The sequence below is a fragment of the Zonotrichia albicollis genome, chromosome 4 (assembly GCF_047830755.1).
Source record: "Zonotrichia albicollis isolate bZonAlb1 chromosome 4, bZonAlb1.hap1, whole genome shotgun sequence".
NCBI classification, from domain to species: domain Eukaryota; kingdom Metazoa; phylum Chordata; class Aves; order Passeriformes; family Passerellidae; genus Zonotrichia; species Zonotrichia albicollis.
In genome coordinates this window covers 10,457,034-10,481,275 of record NC_133822.1, presented here as the reverse complement: position 1 = coordinate 10,481,275, position 24,242 = coordinate 10,457,034, and the positions used below count along the sequence as shown (strand labels likewise).

At 36.0% G+C, this 24,242-nt stretch overlaps 1 protein-coding gene across 7 annotated transcripts in view; it reads right to left on the bottom strand.

The window, feature by feature from the left end:
• The window catches only part of PCLO (piccolo presynaptic cytomatrix protein), a 323,497-nt gene that overhangs the window by 65,747 nt on the left and 233,508 nt on the right, over positions 1 to 24,242 (bottom strand). For 4 of the 7 annotated variants that reach the window (XM_014268538.3, XM_026794798.2, XM_014268539.3 and 1 more), the window contains exons 11-17: positions 19,631 to 19,739; positions 18,946 to 19,013; positions 16,228 to 16,439; positions 11,292 to 11,342; positions 10,263 to 10,393; positions 8,613 to 8,639; positions 5,181 to 5,274 (exon numbers count right to left, since the gene is read on the bottom strand). In XM_014268538.3, coding sequence (XP_014124013.2) covers positions 5,181 to 5,274; positions 8,613 to 8,639; positions 10,263 to 10,393; positions 11,292 to 11,342; positions 16,228 to 16,439; positions 18,946 to 19,013; positions 19,631 to 19,739 — 692 coding nt within the window. Of the gene's footprint in view, positions 1 to 5,180; positions 5,275 to 8,612; positions 8,640 to 10,262; positions 10,394 to 11,291; positions 11,343 to 16,227; positions 16,440 to 18,945; positions 19,014 to 19,630; positions 19,740 to 24,242 lie in introns of those variants that run through there. The other 3 variants (XM_005489171.3, XM_026794800.2, XM_026794799.2) reach the window with 3 other exon arrangements.

The window sequence follows — 24,242 nt, the reverse complement described above, 5'->3', positions numbered from 1 at the left end:
AGAAGTCACAAATGAAGAATGGAAGCATTAGTGAGGAAAAGAGGGCTCTTCACATGCTTGAATTAAAGAATTCAGATGAATTCTTATATGATAGTTGAGGTTATCATCCTAACAGAAGCAACCTGTCACTCACTGCTCTGTTAATTGGCTGCTGGTCACAGAGGGACAGCAAAGGATCAAGTCATTGCTCAAAATGATAAACTATACCAGTCATTGTACACATTGCATATACTTGCAATGAAAGCACTCTTGGCTATTTACAGCACCACAGAATATGGGAGTGACTCACAAGGATCATTGAGTGCAACTCTGAAGTTGATGGTCTGTACACCCAGGATGGAACCCACAACATTGGTGTCGTTACAATCATCAATTTCCCCCCATTGCCCCTTCTCTTCATCCAGATTAAAACAGTTCCTAGCAACCTGCAATTGCCTTTAAGTGATAATTTAATCTCATCATTATGTATTCAGAATATCATCTCCTCCCAGCCAGCTTTGGAGAAATGCACAACTATGCAAAGCCAATGTCTATGAAAATAAAATTTAAATCAGCACATCCTGGAAAACCCACACAAAGGGGAATTAAACTATTTCTAGCATCAACAATGTACTCTTTAAGCACACAACAGCATGACTTAAAACCTAAGATTTAAAAAAAAAATTGAGAGCAATTGTTTAATCTTTTTGTTTTATTCTTATATAATTAAGCCATATTCTTCTTAAGCATTGATTTAAAAAATATCCTGCACGAATGAACAAAAAGATTATTTTTTGAAAATTTCTTATCTAATATTTCTAAAGCTGATTTCCTTGACTGAATAAAATAACTTTTCTTTGCTGTTCCAAGACAGTATTGAAACTGCAACATGAAAAATAACCTGAAAAAGTGAGCTGAGCACCCATGGGTCCATGATGCTTTTGGCTTCTTGGATGATACAATTTTCTGCCAGGTGTTATATTAAGTATATGTATTTTACCATTTAAAAGAGATAGCACAAATACTTTTCAGAAATATATTGTCACAGTTGTTGCTATTTTGAGAGGAGATTTCTTCTTGATGACTGTGCAAGGACAGAGAGAAAAATGTATAGATGCAGGAAATGGGGGGAAATCCCCTAGGGTTTGAAGAAATTTAGGCAGAAAGGGGAAAAAAGAAAAGATTTTCAAGTGACTGGAGCCATACTTTTACCAGCTTCTTTGCAATAATGTGATAATAAAATTGTGATGAAAACTTACATTACACTATACTTTGCAAAATCTATTTTAAGCCTTTTAGTTTAATAAAGCTTTTATAAAATATTATGACAATGAAAAACCATGGAAAGACCTTTGTGAGGCAGAGTGCATGAAAGGAGTTTCAAAGCAGGGGAAAATGTGCTTCTCTGAAGATGTATCTGTGTGCCACCATGGGGGCAAAGAGCACTAAATGGCTGCTGATTTTAAAAGCAGCCATTTCACCATCCCAGTTCTGCCTCACTGCATAAGGGCTCTGCCTTTCATCAATCAGTTTTAGGATGTGAATCCTGAAGTTCTGATGCTCATCAGGAATTTGACAGACAGCAATACTGAACCCTCTTTCTGTCTGACCATGGCTTTCTGCAATGGGCAATGTACAACAGGAAAATGAGTGCCACAAAAAAGAAAGAACAGTTTCCACATATTGGGAATGTCATCTGAGCCCCAAACATACTCTGAAGAAAAGTGCTACCAAACAATTTCAGTCTTATCATAGTGGAAAAAAAAGCAGTAATAAAATAAAATAAATAGAAATCCACCTAGAAGCACATTACTGCATGTGAACTTCAGTTAGCTTTAGGCTGTCTAGGGACAGCCATATTTTAAAGAAAATGAAGGAATTTGCAGAAATAGTCAATGTGAAAAATATTTGTCTCTTTTGGAAGGCATAACCAACCCCACAGGTACAGAAGGGCTTGTTCCTCATTGTAAATGTCTGGATGTTATGGATAGTGTCTGCCTGTGTAGCTAAATATGCACTAATTAAAATATTCAACACATATTCCTTGAAAATTTCATACTAGGATTTGCCTTAGGAAAGAAATAATTTCAATGCAGCTTGTTCTTTCCTCTATGTTAAAAGCGTACTACTATATTTACTTCAGAAATAATACAAAATACTGTAATTTCAGTCAGGATGTTTCATGAGTAGAAATTAATGTATTAGGTAATCCATTACAGTTCTTTTTCTTACATTCATATTTAACATTTTATTGTTCTCTGTATTTATGTACTTTGGTACATGCGAGTACAAAAAGACATAGGTCACTTAGGAACTTACTTTCTTTTGTCCTAGATATTAAGTAAGATTTAAATAGCAATACCTTACTGATTCATAAAAAAGATTTCCTTACTTTTGGAAATAAGACATAAGCTTCCACATCACTCAGATTTTGAAAATATTACTCTTTCTAAATATATTACCTTCAAATTACAGATATAAGTGACACCAAAACTATTTGCTTTGTGGAATTATTTCATATAAGTAAATGCTTTTATTTGTTTTCTGGCAAGTAAGAAATTGAGGCAAAGAAAGCCACACCTTACAGTGTGGTCATACAGCATACCAATAGTGTCACCAGCAACAGAACTTACATCTTTTATCATCTTCTCCTTAAATTATTCTAATGCTTTCTTTCTTGCTCTGAGTAGATATTAGACTTGAGTTAGCAATTATTGCACAACATTTGTAATATTGTACTCAGCCTTCCTCTCAAATTTTAATTATTTCTACTTTATTACTTAACAAACCCCTTAAATTACTAAATATTCACAGTTTATTTTTTCTGCAACTGTCAAAGCAAAATTTGCTATATATGTGATAAAACTAATCATTCTGACCTTGAAAAAGTCTGTTTCCTTTCAAAGAGTGATCTGTTTCCCATAATTATTTTCACTTTAATTTCAACTATTTTATGAAAGAGAAAGGGAAAATAAAAAATTGTACAACCAGCTAAAGTCTAGACAGTGACGTTAAAAGAACTATATTAGGAAATATTTAATAATGCTTATTTGCTGTCTGCAAGCAATGCATGCTTTGATGGAGAGAAAAAAGCATGGGGGAAAGGATATATTTCTTTGAAGAAATGCTGTTTATAAAAATTAATGAATTTATGTTTGAATTGGACTGCTAACTCCGTGTAACAGTGTGTGATGCAGTTTTACTTGTTTGGTGAACAGAACTCTCATTCTCAGTCTAATGCAATTATTGACTTGTATTTCTATTTTCTATCTGTAACTATTTTGAAATACAGATTTGTGAGCGTTATGAGTGCAAATGATGGTCTCTTAGATGGTGAGAGTTCTTCAGACTGTAGAGGACACTCATCATCAGCATTGAGTTATTTGTGATTTAGAAATGTGCTTCACTGTAGGTTCTCTAAGCCAGGGCATGGAATTTTGTAGGAGAAAAGTCACACACAGTGGTGTCTTAGCATGGTTTGTCTACTTAGCAGTAAATACCAGTCATGGAAAGATATGGAAGGAAACAGCGTTCTCTGCACACAGCTCTGTGTGACAAGATGCTTGAATATAAAAGACATGTGGTTCTAAAATGAAGTTTGCACATTTAAAAACATAAACACATAAAAGTCTCAGAGGAAGGCAAAAGGAAAGGATTTGCAAATAGGAAGCAAAAATGTAAAGTATTCAACATGCAAGCTAAAGGTATATTTAATCAAATAATGGTCTGAAAACTGACATTAAAGATACAAGATTTTTTCTTGTCATAAAAATTAGTGTCTGGGAAATCCTAAATTAATATAATTATCTGTTTGAAAAGCACCAAACAGCCACTGAATTTACAATACTCTATCATTCTTAATAACAGCTCTGTGAAATGTCACAGCAGAACCCCCAAGCAAATTAAGAAAACATAAGAATCTTTCTTAAATGAAAAGCTGAGTTTGGAAATATTGCAAAGACTTACCAAACCCTTTTGCCAATTGAAGAAAACTTAGCGTTTATATTGCAGCTAGGAAAACATCAGTGTGGTTTAATTGTCAAATAGCTGCCATTTATAAAAGCCTGCATGAGGCAGTAAGAAAATCTCATAAACCACTACCTACAACAGGACACCTCTGAAGGAAATCTGAGCTACTGCTACTAAATCTACATGTGTAGATTACATGAGCAGCAAGGCAATTCCCTCTGAGGGAAGGGTTTTGTTCCATGCAAAAATGAGTGTTTTCATCTATGTTCCTCTCGCTGGACAAGAAGAATGAAAACCCAAATTCTAAATTGGGAAGATTGTATTGAGGTCTTGGGGTTGTGATGGAGAAGAATATTAAAAGCATTGGGAAATCTATTCACTCAAGAGCCTGGTTATTCTGGGCTTTTTTACAAGTACTGAAAGATAAAATGGCAGTGTAAAGTGAAGTTGAAAGTATCAAAAACAAAACAGAAAGAAAGGCAGAAATATTCAGGACTGCATTAAAAATCCAGTACTCTATAAAACATACTTCATAATTCTAAAAAAATGAACTGATCATTATTTTGCCAATTATATCTTTTTTCAAATTGGTTACAAGTTCTTTATGAGAAGAGATGGAGGAGTAGAGGACTCAATTGCTTCACACTGCTTCAGAAGCACAGCTGGAGTTAGGAAGCCACCAAGAAACAGAGAAGACTGCAGACATCCTTCCCAGATGTGAGTTAAATCTTTCTATGACAAGGAAATCAAATATCTTCTAATTTTTTTCATGTGATTCATGGAATTAGTGATAAATCTAAAAATGTATATCTACATTTTATACATATTTTTAAAATAAAAATGGTAGACACTGTGGTTTGTGTTAGCTTGCATGGCTGTTGGAACAAAGAGTGACTATGATTTCTGCATCTACTTCAGAAACTTATGTCTTAATTTATTACCTTATTAATGTATTCCATTATCATTTAAATTTATTTATTTAATTTCTTGCATCTGTACTTATGAGTGTAATCCCCACAAATTGCCATGTTAATGAGCAGAAGGGCAAGAAAACAGGATTTCCATAGGACGCTCTATAAGAGGCAAGGAAAGAATCTCAAATTCTAAATCTGGTAAGATTTTACAGGGTTTCAGAGAATTGCCAGTAGCACTGCTCCCTTCACAGTGAGCACTGCAGACCATGCAGAGAATAAAGCAGCAAATAGCACAGAAGAGCAGCACCAGTCACGCACCTGCTCCACGGAGATATTTTTGTAAATGACTGTCTGATTCCACTCAGGATTCAGGCTTTTCTGTATGTACTTGGTTCTCCGCTTGTACTCAGCGCTGCATTTGAACAAAGGAACAAAACATTACATTAGTGATCTTTTGTTTCTTTCAGCTCTAATACAGAAGAAGCCCAAAACACCCATAAACCAAAAACCAGAAAAAGAAAAGAGCTGCATCTTTCGTTTCTGCAGCAATTCAGGGTTACGAGAGGACAATGAGAGCCTTTGGGATGTTTTCTTTGGTATGCTTTTATGAGATGGTCTTTTAAAACATCTCCTGACTCTTCAGCAGGCTTGCTCTGCCTTAAACCATTTCAAGATAAAGCATCAGTCAGCATATGCACATAGGACTTTGTCCTCTTATTGTAGATATTGGGCTCTGATTCTAAATTGAGGTGATAATGCATTGATTTCTTTTCCACGACCATCCCATTAGCACTTTAAAGTAGCACAAATTCATTATATTTATAGGTTGCAATCTCTAATTACAGGAATCCCATCTCACAAACACATTTAATGAATGCCATAAAGTAACTAATATCCTGTTAATGATTGAAGAACTAATTTCTTATTGATCATGTTCTCTGCCTATACCTCTAGCTGTACTGGAAAGAAACACAAAAGTGCATCAGGATCACTTTTTTCCTTATGTCAATAGCCAAGAACAAAGGTTTGGCTGCATAATCTGTTTTAAAAATAATTCACTAATGCTTTATATTGTACTTTACATTTCCTGAGTGTTGAGAAAGCAATACACTAATCTTAAACAGAATATGGATTCATCTAGTTCTGTGAGCTTTGATGTTAGATTTGCTTTCATTCCAATTTTAATTTAACATAAATTTTAATGGAAAACTAAAAAACCTGGGTAGGAGAACATGAGAATCTTTTAATTTTTGAAAAACCCACAAGATTTAAGGTAAAGAAACTGTTTTTGTCAAGCTGAAAGTATACACTTGCTACATCTATTACTAAACAAAATGCTCCCTGGACTGTTCTCCAGCACTAAGACAAAATGGCATAACATAACTTGTATATGTCATATTAGAGTCTTTTTTGGTTCTCCTACAATAACTTTTGATTTAACTATTTTAGTTCATATTGTGGCATGGTCCCAGATCTAATGTACTAATTCCTTTCATATGAGATTAACTGAGAAGGATCACTCAGGAACACATTTAATCAGTCAGTCACTGATGCACCATATCTGGTACCAGGAACAGTTCTGATTTATGGTCATGTGAAAGATACATGTGCATTATTGGCACACATATGTTGATGTGGGGACTTCAGCACCAGCAGTTTCACTCTATAAACTCAATTCTGCTGTGCAGTGGTCCCATCTAATTAATCTGGTTTGCAGGGTGGCTTTATTCTCTGAAATGAGATGGCTCTCTCCAAGCTGCCTTGCCTGATATCTTGATGTGAAAGGGATTTGCAGCTAGTTTTCCTCTCATTTTTTTTCTCTAGTCATTCTATGTATTTCCACATATTTTCTTGGACATCTTGCTATCCACTGTCTTTCAGTTTATTGAAAAATGTGAGAGGTTTTGGGACTGGTTAAACAGTATCTGTTCACCTCTGCTTACAAGAAGAAAGCAGCAGCTCTCCAGAGTTCAGGGAGTTCTATCAGCCATAGCATGGCATGGCAAGGGTGATTTAAAATCTAGGGGGACTAAGAGCATATGAAAATGAAACTTACACAAAACTATTTCTTTGCATATATTGGAAAGAAAGTTGAAATACAAAATCTGAATCCATTTAGAAATGAGATTTCTTTGGCAAACAGTATTAAGTAATGCAGTTAAAATTCTAAAGCACCTCAGTAGCTTTCTTTTCCCACTCTCTGGTATGAGAAAAGCATCCCCTGCCTAGAACATCCTGTTTAGATGTCCCATGACCTGCTGGTTTTAGGGAACTGATTTACTTTCATTTCTTGAAGGAAGTGGAAAAGAATCCTTTGCGCACTCAGCCAAGAAAATGACACCAACATTCCCTTTCCTTTCTTGGATCTCCTTTTGCAGTAGTAGGACTTCATCACCTTTTCAAAGTTTCTGATTCTTTCTTGAAGTATGTGAGAAGGTGATTCATGCAGTGTTGAGTTCCAGAGCTTGCAAAAGATGAAATTGCTGTTAACATGGCAGCTCTGAAATATTTCCAGTGAAGTCCATGGAATATTTGGATCTATAAAGGGTGAGCTGAGCCCACCCCCATATAGTCTATGTCTGTGTCTATTGCAGAGGGAGGCAGGAGACCTTGACTTCTTCCAGGGAGGTGCAGAACCAGGCTAAGCTGGATGGAGGTGAAGGTTTCTACGCTTCTGAAGGGAAGGATCTGGCAAACACATTACATTCATACCCCTGATGCACCTTCCCCACAACAATTAACAGAGCAACAATTAACAGATTAATAGATGAAGATGCTTTCATAAAATGCATTCATTAAATTAGTCACTGGTATGTCACTGATCATGAAATAATTTGCATTTGAAATTCAAAGAGTATTACTGTGTGGAAAGATACAAATGGCATATTTCTTTTTTTTTATTTTTTTCTCTCTGATTCCTTAATTATAATTTATTAACATATAATAAAATTTAGTAAGTATGATGAAAAAAGCATAATAGAATAACCATGTTAAAAAGTGTAATAAATACACAAATGAAATGTGTGATTTTAACATATTCTTTAAATAATTTCAGTAATTTAAAAAGAGACAGATTATAGAAATCTGTTTATTGAAATTAATCTGCTCACTTGTTTAGTCAGAGTATTACTTTTAAACAAATTTAAAATTGGGGTTGGAATATTTATGTGCTTAGTCTGGGCTGACATTAGCATATCTTGAGAAGTGAGCTTATGTTTCCAGGACAAACAAAGCACTCCTAATTTCAATAATTTAAGTTTGTTTACCACAAATAACCACTTATGTGGTCAAGCAGATTTAATTAATCTATCTGAGCAATTATCTAGAATTATACCTGGCTTTAAAGTTCAAGATAAATAGAGAAAAATATTCCATTTCTCTACCAAAAAGAACCTGTTTCTCTTGACAGTAACACCATTTAAAATCTTCATACAGGTTCACAGTTAGTTGTTTTTCAACTTTCAGTGAGTGAGGATGAGGTTTTAGATATCTCTGAACTAAATTCTTCCAGACTTCAAAAGACATTGAGCTTCTTGCAGAGTTTGGTCTCAGAATAACACTGCACTAAGGAGCATTAACTACTTGTTTCCAGTTCCTGAAATGACCTAATTAGTAAATGAAAACCAAAACCATACCACAGTTTCATGCCATCAGAACTCAAGAGAACTCTGTAGTTCAATGCACAGGCTCACTGTCTCATTCATGCATACAGAAAATGAAAGAATCAAGTTGGAAGATAGTGGACTCTACCTGGCGTTTTGGACAACCATGACTTGTCTGCACATCCAGAATTTACAGAGTTAGGAACACAGAGGAAGCAGCGTAAGAGAAAGTGAGAACAGAGATGGAGAAAAACATGAATAATGGGTAGTTTCTAGTACCAGAATCAAAGGAAATAGAGGTATAAGGAAGAATAAAAAGTCTAGCATGGACTGAACTACAAATTAAAGTTATTCAGCAGCAACACAAGTTTCTACTTTCCGAAAAAAGTCTGAGACTTTTAAGAAGCTATTAATTTTCATTATTCTCTAAAGGCCTAAGTTACATGCAAAACTATAATGGTGGCATGCTTTAAAACAATAAACCCAAACAAAACTAATATCCAATTCTTCATAACTTGGCAACAAGTTTGAACTGATATGTCATAGGATGAATGTGCCTTAGTTCAAAGTCTTATTTCCATATCAATAAATGTACCTACAAAATTCCCACTAAGAGTGATTTGACAAACATTTTATGAGACCCTTAGGTGCATTTAAAAACTTCCCAAGCTTAAGCACCTCCTTCCCCTTACATTCAGTAATAGTTTTTAGCCCAGTGCTCCTGAATGATATTGAATACTGCATAGCTGGAATTAGGAAGCCACAAAAGAAAATGTTTGGCTTTATTTGTACCAAACATGCATTTAGTGTTCTTGCCCATATGCCAAATGGTGAGCTGTGACCTGAGCATCCACTTTTCTGTTAGACTGAGTAGAACAGAAATACAGATTTTTATTTGCATTGCTCTATCCTAAGAATCTTTTAGTATGAGCATTATTACACAAGCAGGGAGTTTCCACAAATCTGTCTTTTCAATATAGAGTCTGATACATCAGCTTAATTTTAGATATATCCATTGTGTCACTGAAGTCAGCAGCAATATTATAACCATGCATTCTTTGCATTCTCCATATACATATGACATTCTGTAACATTAGGGCAAAAGAATAATTATAATACTGCTGATACAGAAACATATATTTTAAAAGAAATAATAATGAGCTATTTGTAACTAAAGAGTCAAAAAAATCAATGATCTGTGAAAAAGTGATTAGTGACTTGTATAGTATTAAATAAAAAATTATCAGTATTTCTAAAACCATATCTTCACTCTTAAAAAAAAAAAAGCTCCATAAAATACTGATGGAGAAATTTATTTTATGACAAGTATTTCTTGGCTTTTTTATTATACTGCAACCATAAATCTATCTCAGGTACTTTAATTTTGCTTTTTTGCAAATAAATTCTAAATTCAGATTGTTTTGAAATGAAGCAACCATTCCATGCTAGACTTAACATGCAGCTTTCTGTATTACAGAAAGTATTGCATCTATTTAGTATATTTTCATTGAGATTGTTGTTATTTTAAATATGTTTACATGTATTGTAATTTTTAAAAGGCAACACAAAAAGAACCACAAACATATACTTATAGGAATGATCATAAATTTCCTAAGGTCATTAGCAAAATATGTATATTCTCCTGGGAATAGGAGCTGACTCTGTATTAAAAATCCACCATTTTTGCTGGTGTTGCACCTGGATTCTCTATAGCAATAACTCTTAGTTCTGTTTATTAATGCCACGTAGCAAACCTAAACTGAAAGAAAATTCAAGGTAAAATTTGTCCTACACTTACCCTCTCCCTGGAAGAAGATAAACTTTAACAAAGGGGTCCGAGTAGCCATTGTTGTCTCTGGGAGCAAGGTTTCTTGCCTGAAGGATGTGGATGATAAGGTTGCCAAGGTGTTTGTCGTAGCTGATTTGAAGCTATTGAATGCATTAAAACACAGTAGGGTTATTTGTTACTTTTAGTTTCTGAGTGATTCAATATCTCCTAAACCCTTTGAATAAATTGAGTTTTAGACCTCAATGTTCCCACCAAATAAACACATTCCAGAACTTTCTGTCTCTCTCTCCTGACTAGAATGAGATGCTAGATCATCATACTGGACCTTCAAAAAAAAAATGGAAACATTCATATTCCAGAAAGGAAAAAGCAAAGGAAATTTGAGCCCTTGATATTATTCTGAGCAATAGCCCAGTTTATTTAGTGTTAATTGCACACATCCTATCTACCTGGAAGCCAAGTATGACAAGGATGTCATAATACTATGGAAAGACTCTTAGTACCAATATAGAAGAGAGATTAATCAAGGGGGAAAATCCCTCCAGAAATCTATAGGAAGTTAGGCTTCAGTTGCTCTGCTTTTCTCTTTTTGAGTGTTTTAAAAGGCTAAAGTAAAATTGCATAATTTACATAAGATAACCATAAACTTGGTATGGCATGGAAAGACACTGCAGTATAAGAAACCGACAGCAATTCTTGCTTTAATGTAAACAGACTGGGAATTTCTAAGGAAAACCACAATAAGTGGCCAAAGATTAAGAATTAGAATGAATTTAACTATGCCTTTAGTCCCTTTGGGAACAGCAGCATTTTCCATTGTACTGGTTGTATTTCATAATCCAACATTAAAGACAGGTGCAAAAATCAAGCACTGACTTACATTAGTGACATCAGAGAAAGGGATTGGAATTGAATAAGAAATAAGGGATTGGAGTTGAATAAGAAATAAGTTATGAAGATATTTTTCTGCAAACTTATTTCAAAGAAAAACACAGCCAGTATCAACAATAATTTACACAGAAAAAACTACACATTTACCTGTATTTCTCCAGTGATTGGATGGGAAGCAGACTTTGTAGTTTCCGTGGGCTGCCAGATTAAAAATAAATAGATTTTCAAAGTTAGCTTTTTTAACAGATGGGGCGTATACTGCTGCATTGCCACAATTTTTTAAAAAAACTGTCTCCAGTTGTTACAGTCAAAACTAATGGTTATAAATTTCAACAGCACTTACAGTCCAGCCCAGACATTTTGATCAGCTTTTATGCAGGTACAGAATCAAACAACTCTAACACCAAATATTTACAGTCTCAGTAGACAAGGAGGCATGGGGAGAAAAAATCACATAGCATTAACCCTGCCTAACATGAATGCTGCCAAGGGAAAGAAAGGACCATACCACATAAACACAGCAATATATTTCTGTCAATGTGAGAAAGGCAGAGAGAGGCAAAAGTTACTCTAATTTGAACTGAGTTTAGTGAAAGTGGGTAAAAAGAGTGAAAATGGTTCTAAAACCAAGTGATGTACACTAGGTGGATTACACAATTGCAAGCCGCCTTATAAAATGTCTTTTACTTCATTCTGTGTTTTCTGAGAGTCAATTCAGGTACAACACTTCATCTTCAAATTCCTCACCATACTCTCTGTGACATGAAATTTAAATTTTCTGTCCTTGCTTTCCTCTCTCCATAATCATTAAACTTGTCTACGTTTTTGACAAAAAGCAATAGAATCCGCAATGTTTCTCTCTGCCATTTTTTCCCCTCCTGTTTGTTTGTGAAAAATAATATCACCACTGGATTAGAATCCTGAACTCAGAAAAATATGCTGTTCTGTTAAAGGCTGGTGGCCTTGAGCCACTCTGGATCAAATTATAATCTGCAAGCCATCAGACAAGCAAGAAAGCTCTGTTTCAGTAGTAGGATTTGAATATTTTTGTATTCTTTCAATATCTGCTTCCTTGGTTGATGCAGCAGAAAACAAATGGTGCAAACAAGGACAAACCTGCTGTTCTCTTGAGACTGATCTTGAAGCTGTCACATCCTGTTCTTCCAGATGTGAGCAGCTGCCTGACATTATTCCATGTAATTTGTATTTCTATCACTTTCCTAGAAGAGTAAAAACCACCTCTCTCTTTTGTGCTGCCAGACCCTCCAAGAAAACCCTTCAAGGCTCTTTTAAGATGTAGGAAATCAACTGCTTTAAATTAGGCCAATGAAGTGCCCACATTTCCTGTACCACAGCATGAAGTTAAGGTGGTGCCCTGACCTTTTCAGGTTTGTGTTGAGGAAACATTCTCTCAATCAGTCAGACTGAGAACTAACCAGAAATATCCCAGCTAAACACTATCACAATGAAAACACAGGAGAAAACTAGCCCAAATCTGCCTCTTATACCGGTATATTCACTGTCTTGTTGCCTTATGAACAAGCTTTACCAAAGAAACAAACAAACAAAAAAGCAAAAAAACCCAAAAACCCAAAAAAACCCAAAACCACATCAAACTTGATTTGTCTGTGAAAGCATTTGCATCCAAAAAAGAATTCTTATGAGAAATTTTATAGTCAGCTTCTCTTAGTACCTTACAAAGCTTTTAAAAAAGTTTAACTTGTCCAACAGCTAAAATAAGTCAGCAGTATTCTATAAAATGTTCTGAATCTGAAATTAAATTTTAGATTGATAGCAATATACTCCTAAAACTTGTTAGGTCCTTGACAAGACTATTTAGAGTGAATTTCACTGATTTTGCCAAAGACAGGGAGCTCCCTGGGCATCATGCAATCTTTCAAAGTAGGCCATAAATGGCTTATATTTCTCATACTTTACCTCTACAAATGGATTGTATTATACTTAATAGTTCTGACCGCAGGCTGTACTAGCACTGACAATACTGACACCACCAAAAATAACATGGAGCTAGCTGTGCTGTGGCTACAAAATCACTGCCAACTAGTCTAAATTCTCTCATTTTTCATGAGTTGGAATAGCAAGAATAATGAGTTTGTTCTCTCTGAATGTCGTGTAATATGGAATGTATGAGTATGGATAATGTGGGAGGAGTTCATAGAGAAGGGAAGGGGCATGAGGAATTTGTATTGAGACTTCCAAAGGTGGTTAAGCTGTAGTTTGTAAAGTGGATTCTGGAAAAATAAATGTGCACTTTTATGTTTCTGTATCATTGTTGAATCACTGTGTCATTTACAAGATTGCGATTCAATACATAAAATATTCTATTTTCTCTGGTGTCAGCAGATCTAAAACTGATCGTGAAAAATTACTCAAATATTTTAAAGAAACATGAATAATTTAGGCTGAAAGAAACCTCTCAAGGCCATCTGGTCTAACCCCCAGCTCAGAGCAGGGCCAGCTTTGAAGCTGGATCTGTATTGAGAGGCAGAGATGCCAAAGAGTATTTTCCTTTATCATGGCCTCAGTGAGGATTAATTTTAAAGAGGGAAAGTATTTCACAGTTGACTTTCAGAGGCACTAAAGGATCTGAGGATTTAAGAAAAAAAAAATCCATTCTTCATATTAAATGTTTCTATAGGTCATTTATATCCTGGATGCAATCTTCACCATAGAATGATTATGAATTTACAGTACAAAATAAACAGATCTTCACAAAATATTGCCAGCTCAAGGGTTCTAAGGGTTAAGTCTCTCCTGTGATGGCAAATCAATTTCTGTCTAACTGCTGTGGATACTCCCACATGCACTCACACACCCTGTGTAAAATATGGTGCTCTGTAATGCCATCACACCTGCTCAAGGAGGTTGTATGACCATGACATGAAACTGGTTAATGCAAGGCTTTGATGCACTATGCACTATCACCTTCTCTAGCAACAACAAATATGAGAAAATTGGCACTGCAGAATATGGCAGAGACCACAACAACATTTCTAGAGTGTTTATTCTATACAAAAATCCTCTTAAAAGTACTTGCTAAAAATAAAAACAGTTGCAAAAACAAGATCTAGGCAGTTTGGATATTTAGTCTGTCATGATACTTTGGCAGGGTTGCACATAGCCTGCCTAGAAATGCTGTCAGCCCAAGGCAAAGAGCAGTTCCAGAGAGGATGAGCTTTCTCTTCTAACAGAGCTCAACACCATTATAAACTTGGCCTGAAGTCAATGAACAGAAACTATACAAGTCAACAAGAGCTATGCTTGTTATGAAAGAAATGCCCCTCAACATGATTTTCACAAAAAAGCAAAGAATGTTTTAGATATTTACCTGACTAGTTCTGACTTTTGCATCTCCTACATAAAGGCATTAGTTCTAATAATTTTTTTTGTTTCATCTTTATAAGCCTAGAGCTGAATTTTCATAAAAGAATCCTAAATCCTCTGTGAAGCAGGAAATTAAATTTATGCATCTAACTTTAGGTGACCTGCTACAGTGCCAATGCTGGGAACCCAGTCTCCTCAAGCAGACAGAATGGGGCACCTCTCCAGGATATACTGCACAGCAAGGGCTTATGGATCTCCATAAAAATGTGAATTTAGGAGTGTGATTCATCTCACCAAATGTGAGACCTACATTTCAGTGTAGATGGTGGCATGAGCACTAAGAGCCCTGCTCTCTGCATGCTGTGCCTGCACTGGGATGGCAGGTTTCACCCAGGAACAGTGGGAACGGTACTTCAGAAACTTATTCAGTGGCAAAAACCATGCATATGTAAATGTATACAATATCCAGAGTATTCTGTAGTGAATCTAACTATTGACCTAAGGACAAGCAATTCTGCCACATTCCTGAAGTTAGATCCAGTAAATATTGGCAAATGGATTTAACTTTTGCATCACACACCTGAATTGGTTTGTAGAAAGTCTATGGGTGTTCTGGCAAGACAGAATTACTATCCAAACCAAGCTGACCAATAAATATCTTTCCAGTTTGTACTAAATTGCTGGATGAAAAAGACTTTTATTTTTGTGTTTCCTCTCACGTGAAAGTAATGTTGGCATATGGAAGAACTGTCTGAAATGAGCAGACACCATTTGCTGGTTATGGTTTGTGCAGTACCTAACTCACCTGTCCGAATCACAGACATAGTTTCAACAGCACAAAAATAAAAATACTATAATTATCTACTACAATGCAGTAGGAACCTGACAGTCCTAAAAATGAATAAAGGTGCAGAATAAAAAAAGTTTAGAAAGCACTTTGCAATGTGAAGCATTGTAAGTGTGTCAGAAGCTGGATAGTCAAGATAGCAATCAACCCTCTTGCAAATTGCTAAAGCAAATACTGTCTTCAAAGAACTGAGTTTCACTTCAGGTCTTGACTTTTTTGACACAAAATGCAAAAAATGTGACAGATGACTTTATGATCTAGTTTTCAGTTTTAACTGTGAAAAAAGTGCTACTAAATTCCCACTCTTTCCTTTTTAGGTGTGCAGATGCACAAGAACTTCAGCTGAGGAATGGACAGGATGTGGCAAAGAAAATGAGAAATTATGCTTGGCAAGTTCACAGGAATTAGTTAATGACAAAACACCTTTTAATGGTAAATTTTGTTTTCAATCTTTCCCTGGCTTTCAGAGACATTGCTATGACATCAATATTGCTATGATTATTCATAGCTTGTGGCACCTGTAGTTTAGTACAGAGAGGAAAAATTATAGTCCCAGCAATATCAGCTTCTCCAGTGGAAATAGTACCTCACCACCATGTAGGATGCACTTAAAAAGCAAGAGCAACAAAGGCTGTAAAAGGCAGCTTAAAATTTTAAAAACAATAATATAAGGTTAATTTTTTTTTTTTTTAGAAAGGGACAAATCTCTTGGATAAATCATGTAATCTTTCTTTATGTCCAGGTTCAATATCTCAACAGTGATATTCATTGTTATCCAGCTAATGAGTTTCCCAAGATGTGCTGGGATTTCTTGCCACACTAAAGGAGGTAAAGAGGCAGTTTCTTCCTGTGATCAAAATGTTCTTGCTCCACAACTTGTAAATTTCTTACCTTGCTGCTGTGCCGCTTTTTGCTCACTGAGGGAGAGCCAGGCTGACCAGGGCTGGGAACAGCACTGGAGGTGGCAGAAGTGGTTCCAGAGTGGGCATGAGATCCCTTTTCCACTCCTGAAGCAGCAACCAGAGGTGACTGCTGTAGAGAAACCTTTTGGAGCTCTGCAGCCAGCTGCTTGGGATCGACCCCTGGGGACTTCGCTTTATCTACTGGATTGAAGAAAGAGAGCTCTGTATTGATAACAGCCAGCACATCCAGATCCATCTTGTCATGCTACAGGGACAACAAAACAATCCTGACAAGTTTTCATGTCATCTGCCTGTGCACTTTGAACATGCAAAAGGCATCCTATGAAAAACAGACATCTCTCCCACAGCATCGACATTCCAATTCCAATCTTTGTGCGCTAGTGCTACTCACTAGTTCTCTTTACCTAAGAAGCTTTCTGAGGAGGTACTTCTAGGTGAAGAAAAACAAGCCTTGCTGATAATTTTGAGTCAAACTGGAGCAAATTACAGTTTTAAAGAATAGCCTGTGCTATCACTCATTGTTTGAAACTGGTCCATTTTCACTAAGTATCTGAATTTTCTTGTAAAAGTTTAAATCTCCTTTTAACTTTTTTTAAATCATCCTGGACAGAACATTGAACAGAACTGCTCCTGAGATAATTTAGACAAAAATATAGAGAAAAAAAGCCTCAAAACTTTACTACCACAAATTATTCACAGAAGAAAAAATGTAAACAAATGAAGGCTGAAAGCCCTGATTCATCTTTCCTACATTACTCACGCCTTTGTGAGGCATCTGTAGTAGGAGTCTGATTGCCCTCCCTGATGACCAGGAATGAGTGGGAGGAATTTACCCTTTGGAGATAGCAATTTCTATCTAACACAGAAATGAAGTCAAGTAAGTTTCATATCTGCTAGACTGAAGAGAGTTAAAAGGATGCTAGGAACAGCTTGGTTCCCAGGTTCTCCGAAGCAGGAGAGGTTTAAAGCAAAACTTCAGCTTTATCCTGCCTGCTTGGCGAATTCATTTTTCTCTCAGAGAAAATGGAGATTGCTCCCTTCTAAAGCAAAGTCTGCCAAGCCTCAGAGGTAATGGCAATAACTCTACAGTGTTGTTTCAACTTAGAAACCATTATAAGATTGCCAGACTACGAGGAAGCACGCCTGAAAGAATAGAAAAATTTTATTTCTGTTCCTTCTCATTTTTAGTTTTATTCAATAATTAAAAAGCTGGTTCATTCCAGTTTTTGTCATTTCCAAAACTGATTTCAGTGTCTTTCAATGCTTTTTGGTGTTTTTTTTTTTTTTTTAATGGGGGTTGCTCTGCTTGAAAGCTCTGTCATACTTAGTCTTTGCTTTCAATTACTATCAATAACATCAATTTTCAACTAAAGGTGGCTTGATGGTAAGTATATTAATAGCTAGGAAATTTTACATGGTTAGAAAATTGAGGATTTAATCCAGTTAATTTAGGTTCTGGTTCATAAAAGAGCAGCCACAAAACCACAGAACCCAGAGCAGACCCACAGAATGGTAAGAGAAAAAATCTTAATCTGCACTGAGCTTACTGAGGGCCTGCATTGCCAGTAAGATTGTGGATGTTGATGCAAAGTTAGCTTAGATATGACTGATACAATGACTGAAGCCTGCAGTTGTGATATTGATTGAACAGCAGGAAATCTCCCCAAAAGCACTGCCATCACAGAACTCACAAGACACTGAGTACTTGCATCCCTCTATCCAGTAAATACTGGGGTTTTGTCACTTATAGCAGGCCACAAACCTTGTATTAAGCTAACAGGTATTTTCATTGAGGTCTTTTCCAACACTGACAATTCTATGGTTCTATGAACATAGGCCTTAGGACCTGTGTGTTATCTAAACTTGCTGCAGTTTACTGGGAGCTTTGTTTTGGCATCTCTGGCTGCAAATGTCTAATAACCAGATGGCTGCAACCTAAATTTGCCTGAGTTACACCTCACCTTGTATAGTGGTGTGGTATAGTGCCCATTCTTCATTATTTTGCTATAGAAAGGCACAGCTGCAATTGCACTGAGCAGACTGAAGTATTTATGACTCCAGGTTAATAATGCAGTTTAGAGGAGCAGAGGCCTGGGGTGGCAGCAGAAGGTTTGGACACAGGATGGCAGATGAGGCCCTGGGGACACCAGAAACTCCCTGGCCAGGTACTGACACAGGTGCGAACTCAGGGGCTGGACAAAGTAAACTTTAGGGGCAGCAGAAGGGAAAAGGACAACAACATCACATGTAAACTTTACAGTATCCAGCACCCACAGGTTCTTTTCCTCTGGGAAGCTTTCCAGCCCCTCTGCCCCCAATCTGTAGGGCTGCCTGGAGTTGTTGTGACCCAGGTGCAGGACCTGACATTTTGCCTTGATGAATCTCATGCAATTTGCCTTGGCTTATCAGTCCAGCCTGCCCAGATTCCTCTGCAGGGCCTTCCTACCCTCCAGCAGATCAACACTCCTGCCCAAATTGGGGTTGTCTGCAAATTTGTTGCACGTGCACTGCATCCCCTGGTCTTGCCTTTTTATATAAGGCATGGTCGCCTTTCTACCCACGGAAATATTTGGGATGTAACACCAGAGCTGACAATACTAACATCCTAGCTTATATCACATGCAGTTTTCAGCTGCTATCCACCAATATCAGAGCAACAATATCAAAGCAACTTCTTGTCTCTCACCTGCCCTCACTGGCTCGTGCAGCTCCAGGTGCTGGGGATTCTCGGAGTCTGAGAGCATGTTCAGGTCCCTAAAGAAAGCAAGTGGAAGCCTGAGACAAAAGAAACTCTTTCCTCATACCCTCATTACTGTATTAAGTAGGTAAATGAATAGTGGTTCATGACAGAAAGCAGCTCCCAAGCATGGTCCCTCCTTAGCTGATATACATTTGCAATGCTGTTAAAGAGCTGAGAAGAAAAGCTTCTTTTAAGGTGAAATCTTTAATGGATTTAATGCAAGTGTATGCATTTCTCATGATGCTTAAATGACTTTCATCTAAAGGATACAGATTTCACTAGAAGTCCAGTTATTACTAGATTACCTTCTTTTTCTAACATCAGTAAATTCAGTGAACTGTATGTTTGTCATGAGAGGAGATTGTGACCTAATAATGGAGGTATAATTGTTTATAAAAGCATAATTACTAGCATCTGATTCAGTTTATCTCTCCTTCTGACTTTAAGAGAAAAACAGAATACAAGGGTCTCCCACAGTCACAGTGAATTCTTGCTTATTATTACATTGATGTTTTGTGCTAACAAAGGTTCCACCTTAACAACTGTAAATTAAAATTAAAAAACTTTAAAAAAAACAAAAGCCATGAAAAGCCAAAAAGAAATGGAAACAGAAAGATGGGGAAAAACTCACAGTCTTACACATATTTCTGCTTCCCCACTCTGCTGAATTATAATGCTCTGAACCTCTTCATAAGTTTTCCCAGTCAAGGGGATGCCATTCCACTCCAGAACCTGCATTCCTAAGAAGACAAAGCAGCAAGAGGTCAAGGGCTCAGATTTTGACAAAGGCATCAGTTAGATCCTTCTTGCCTTGCTTTGACAAGGCAATTTGATGAGGCATTCAGTGAATGTTGTTCAAATGGCACAAGACATTAGCATTTCACTTCACACAGATTAGATTGCTGAATGTTATTGTCTCTTCAGCTATAACTTACCTGCTGAAACAAGAAAGGAGATTAATTCTCTCTGTTTCAAAGTTTGCATGCACTCTCCATAGTCTGGGTTGCATGATATTGAAAATTTTTTCCAATATCAAAACCATGCACACCTACCAGCATGGCAAGAAACCAAAACACTCTATATACCAGACATTTCGTGGCCAGCCATGGTCTTGGAAGATAACTGTTTCCTACAGTGATAAATTGCTGCTGAGAAGCTGAGCCTCAAAATGGAATAATTTGTGAATGTGATTAGATAATTCAAATATATTTCCTTTACTTTGTCACTTACAAAAATAGAAAAACGTGAAGGCTGTTGGACTACACAATTTTAATGAAAAACATGTGCCTCCACGTTTCAAACATCAGCCTGTTAGTATGAAGGTTTAAATTTTTCTTCCCTACCTTTTCTCATAAAAATGGACAAAACAGATGAATGCACTTCATAGTGGAAGATACAAACAGAGCTATATTAATCAGGCTGAAAAATACTGAATACTGATCTGTTTTGCTGTGTCTTCCAAGTGTCCCAGGACTGAGTCAGGAGACTCAATATGGTTCAATGTATCTGTGCAAGGAAGTTTTTGCAGAGTACTTGCACAGAATTTTACTCAGTATTTGCAGAGCCAATCCCCTTATAAATCATGTGAGGTATATTCTGTTAAGAAAATTTTTGGTTAAGGTGAAATGTTTACACAAAGCAAACCCTAAATTCGTATCTGGGACTTACAACCGAGGTCCTGAGAACAGGGTTCAAATTTTGAATTAATTAGTCATAAGAACTCCAAACAGATGTACAACTGTCAAAATCCAAGCCTCTGGCTCTAGTGGGAAAAAAATTGCTTAATGGGACAAGATAATGAATTATTAATAGTCCACTAAAAGCAATGCACTGCAAAACATCTGAAAACCACATCACCCACACAGCAAAGAAAACCACAAACACTTAGCTTGCTACCACTTACACAGATAAAACCAAGTCTTCACCTGGGTCATATTTTAATCTCAAAGTCCTGTGCTGTTGCTAATAACAAATGGGAAAAATAATGAAGTGAAATGTGGTGATAAACTCATATAAAAGCATGCTGCAAAATAAAATATAATGAAAAAATGTAATGGAATAAATCAGACTGAATTATTTGACAATGAAAGAATATGAGAAATAAATATACACATTTGTATTCCAAAATTTTCCACTGGATTCCTTGAATTAGGAGTTGAAATATCAGAATTGCTCATAACTGTTGTCAGCCAGAATTTATCATTTTGTTTGTAGAAGTTTACAGAAAAACAAACTGTGCAGAACGACTAAAAAGCAATGCTCAGAAGGCAGTAAAGCCAGCTGCCTAATGTCAAAATAGATTTGACTTTTCCTAAAATTTAGCCCCTTTCATTTACCAGCCATGCTTCAAAAACATGATCTTGCTTTTGCTTGTTAAAGCAGATTTGATTTTAAACTCAGTTCCTCTGGAATAAAGCAACAGTAATTATGAACAAATTCATTTCCCCCTGATTTTCAGTCATACAAATATAACAGCATGAGCTTGGTCTTTAGGCTTCTAGAAAGGAAGGAACTGAAGTTATTTTTGTCTTTTTTCTTTTTAATGTATGCCCTCATAATGCTATCATGGCATAGGATGTAATGTATGACATTATGAACCTCATGATTAAGACAAGGAAAACCCCCATTTCCATGTAGTGGCAAGGAACAAGAACAAAGGTTGAAAGATTTAGATATTTGAGAGAGCAGCTAACATCCTTATATTAAGAAAAAAAGAAAAAAAGCTTTTTCAACGAAATACTATGAGTTACTTGAGCTACTATCAACAACTCTAAAAGACTGGAAGGGAGAGCTTAGCTGAGTACAACTGCAGTGCCAAGATTTGGGAACCAAGTCTGATTTTCACTGGTGAGAGTTTCAACAGTGTGTGGAACTGTGCTACAGTCACTCACCTGGTCAGAAGGGCCACACACACATGAACAAAGCAACAAACTGAAAGGAAATTGAATTTCAGCAGCCTCAGCTAACACAGATGCATTTAGGTTGTCAGCTCAGGGGTATTTTCTTTTTATTGTGTGCCTTGTGGATCCATGAGTGTTTAAAATCAAACAACTTAAACACAACTGAACTGATCAGACTGATAGACCTTGGGTCTAAGAAAAGAAAAAATGTAGCTGAGAAGCTGATTTCTCTTTTCTCAGCATGTAAGTGCTATGCACATTTTGTTAAAAAAATGGTAATGTTACAAAAAAGACCTTTAGAAGTAATGCAAGTCTAATTAACAAAAAGAGAAAAGAAGTATTGAGGAGTTACAAGAGACTTGTGATAATTTTTTTTTTCCTAAAACCAATCACATTCTGTCACTAGTCATTGGTAGGCAGGACATGATAGTCAAATTTCCAAAAGCTTGTATGCTTCAGGTCATCAGTGCAGTAGGTAAGAAATAAAAAAAAAAAGGAAGATGAGAAAAACCTACATTGCTCCATGGAAACTCTGCTGACCAAGGAAGTACTAGTAATTGCCTTGATAATCAAATATATTATTTCTTCTTGCATTTTTCTTTCTTTCATTATTATTTTACTGGGAGAGCAACAACTTGATTTTAGCAATATCAGCTCCCACGCTCTCAATAAATATATCTTTCATTCCATCGCCCGGGTGATAAATCTGTACTGTTTAACTGAATGTGGTTGTAGATATGACATTCCTATTGGTAAAACAGTACAAAACAAATTATAAAATATGCAGATAGAATAGGTCTCTCTATCAGAGTTTCTGTCAACTGGAAGGCACAATATTTTTCTCAGTTTTCATTCACATTACATGATTTCTAATATTTTCTCTCCTCTTCAGACATCCTTCAGACATAAGCTAGCAGCATGATTAAAGCTGAAATGGAAAGGAATCTGAAAATCATCCAAGGATTTGATTACTCTAAACACAAGTCTTGACATAGTTGATTCAAATACAGAAATATTAAACTGAACCATGGAACATCTCTTGAATTTCATTCCCCTTTGTAACATAATGTACATTGTTATAAAGTTAATCTCAGTCACTTTTAAGGCACTATTATACTGCAGCTTCCCTTATTTAATATACCCAAGGCACCCAAGAAGTGGAAAAACTGTTGTTTGCTGTGTCACTAAGAGTTTGCAACTATTTCCAACTCTTCTTGTGTATAAAAGCTATTAGTTTTCCATTCATTTTAAAGTCTCAGAGCTGCTGTCCTACTGAAATTTAAAAATATCTAAATATTACAATCTTAGAATACAGCCTCTGATTTCGGTTGCACCGTAATTATCACCACAGATTGCTGGGGTTCATTCTCTCCTTCTTCATATTCTGTATTGTTTATTCTTATACATAATAAACATGTCACTTTGAATTGCATTTTTCACTGATCTAATGCTCATGAAGGAAAATGAAATTGGACTCTATAGATTAGCAACTTCAATCAGTAAAATAAAAATCAGGGAATATTAGCATCTTTCTATATCAAGTAAGAGTTAAAATTCAGAAACACTACTTTGAAATCCCAGAAAGTGCTATAAAAGTTAAATGTGCACTCAGAATAAGGAGAAACAATATAAACCTGCAGTCTAATACTCAACACTAAATTACTTTATGGTCTATGCTCTCCAGTTATTTTTCTTTATTTCTAAACCCTTTTGATGGTTCAAAATAGATTGATGAAAGTCAATGTGTTAATGTATTTCCCCAAACTGAATGAATCACATCAAAACTCATTATTTTCTGTTGGCACCTTAACTTCTTCTCCCATTTGTCATTCACACTCAGGCTGAATATTTTCCACTTATTACAATTATTATATAGGCAACACTCACGATTCTTAGAAATGGATATGTTGTTTATCAAGTAGAAATTATATAATGGACCCTCCTATGCCTTATGGCTGCTATACTACTATAAAATGATATTTTGAAAAGTATGGCCAGAGCAAATGAGGGATACTTTTATTTGAGGGGTACTTGGCACTTTTTGGCAGCTATACACCCCACCACTGATTTAGATTTAAATATGTGCTAGTACCCAATTCCATAGATCATCCTTCAGTCTGAATCATGCTAGAACAACAAGTGATGATCTGCTTCTACTTGTGTGACCTAATTTAAGTTCTGGCAAGTTAAATGAAGCTTGGAGTTACTGTTTATGAAAATAAGTATGATATAAATGATATGTTTATAGTGCTTTCAGCATTACTATGGCCTCAAAGATCAGTTTACATTAGAGGTGCAGACATGATCAGTTATACCACGCTGAACAAAATGTTGTGGTGCATT